Genomic DNA, 820 nt, shown 5'->3' on the forward strand with positions numbered 1-820 from the left:
ATGCGGGACGATCCAGAGTGGTCCGCCATTGAGGCCACGGTCATCCGATGGTTCTACCAGACGGTCTTGAAGGACATCTTCCACACCGTTGTCGCCGAGGACGACGACGCCTGTGCCGTGTGGGCCAAGATCAACGCGCTCTTCACTGATAACAAACTTCAGTGCCTTGTTTTCTTGCAGCAGGAGTTCTTCGGCTGTCACCAGGACAACTCCACCATTGATGAGTACTGCAAGAGGCTCAAGATGCTCGCCGACGAGCTTCGCGACATCAGCGCTAAGGTCTCTGATGACCTCATGCTGAGCACCCTCACCACCGGCCTTAACGAGGACTTCGGTAACGCGGCGTCCAACCTCACCCTACTGCTGCAGCCCACTTTCTAGCGCGTCATCGCGTACCTCAAACTTGACGAGCACCGGATGACGAAGCTGAAGCAGCGGTTTTAGCACACCGCCCTCGCTGCCGGCACCACCCGCGGTGGCCCTGCTCCTCCGACCAAGCCCCGTCCGCCCGCGCCGCCCGCGCCAGCTGGCTACTACTCGCTGCCGCCCGCGCCCCCCATGCCTCCCCAGTGATGACCCACTAATATAGGGGATCAATTTTAGCTCTTTTTGATAAGTAAGAGTGTCGAACCCAATGAGGAGCAGAAGCAAATGACAAGTAGTTTTCAGTAAGGTAATGTCTGCAAGTGCTGAAATTGTAAGTAGCGAGTAGTTTGATAGAAAGATAGTTTGTAACGAGCAAGTAACGATAATTGTAACAAGTACGCAGCAAGGTAGCCCAATCTTTTTGAGGCAAAGGACATGCCAAAATGGTCTCTTA

General features: G+C 54.5%; 1 protein-coding gene across 1 annotated transcript; it reads left to right on the top strand.

The window, feature by feature from the left end:
- LOC147974957 (uncharacterized) lies at window positions 1-381 on the top strand. Its single transcript, XM_087520217.1, has one exon. The coding sequence runs from the start codon at window positions 1-3 to the stop codon at window positions 379-381; it is 381 nt and encodes a 126-aa protein (XP_087376343.1).
- The last annotated feature ends 439 nt before the right edge of the window (window positions 382-820 follow it).

The sequence above is a fragment of the Triticum urartu genome, chromosome 4A, assembly GCF_056163025.1.
Source record: "Triticum urartu cultivar PI428250 chromosome 4A, HENAU_Tu73, whole genome shotgun sequence".
NCBI lineage: Eukaryota > Viridiplantae > Streptophyta > Magnoliopsida > Poales > Poaceae > Triticum > Triticum urartu.

Excerpts from the sequence above, each read along its gene's own strand:
- LOC147974957 (XM_087520217.1), top strand. The coding sequence starts at position 1 with ATGCGGGACGATCCAGAGTGGTCCGCCATTGAGGCCACGGTCATCCGA.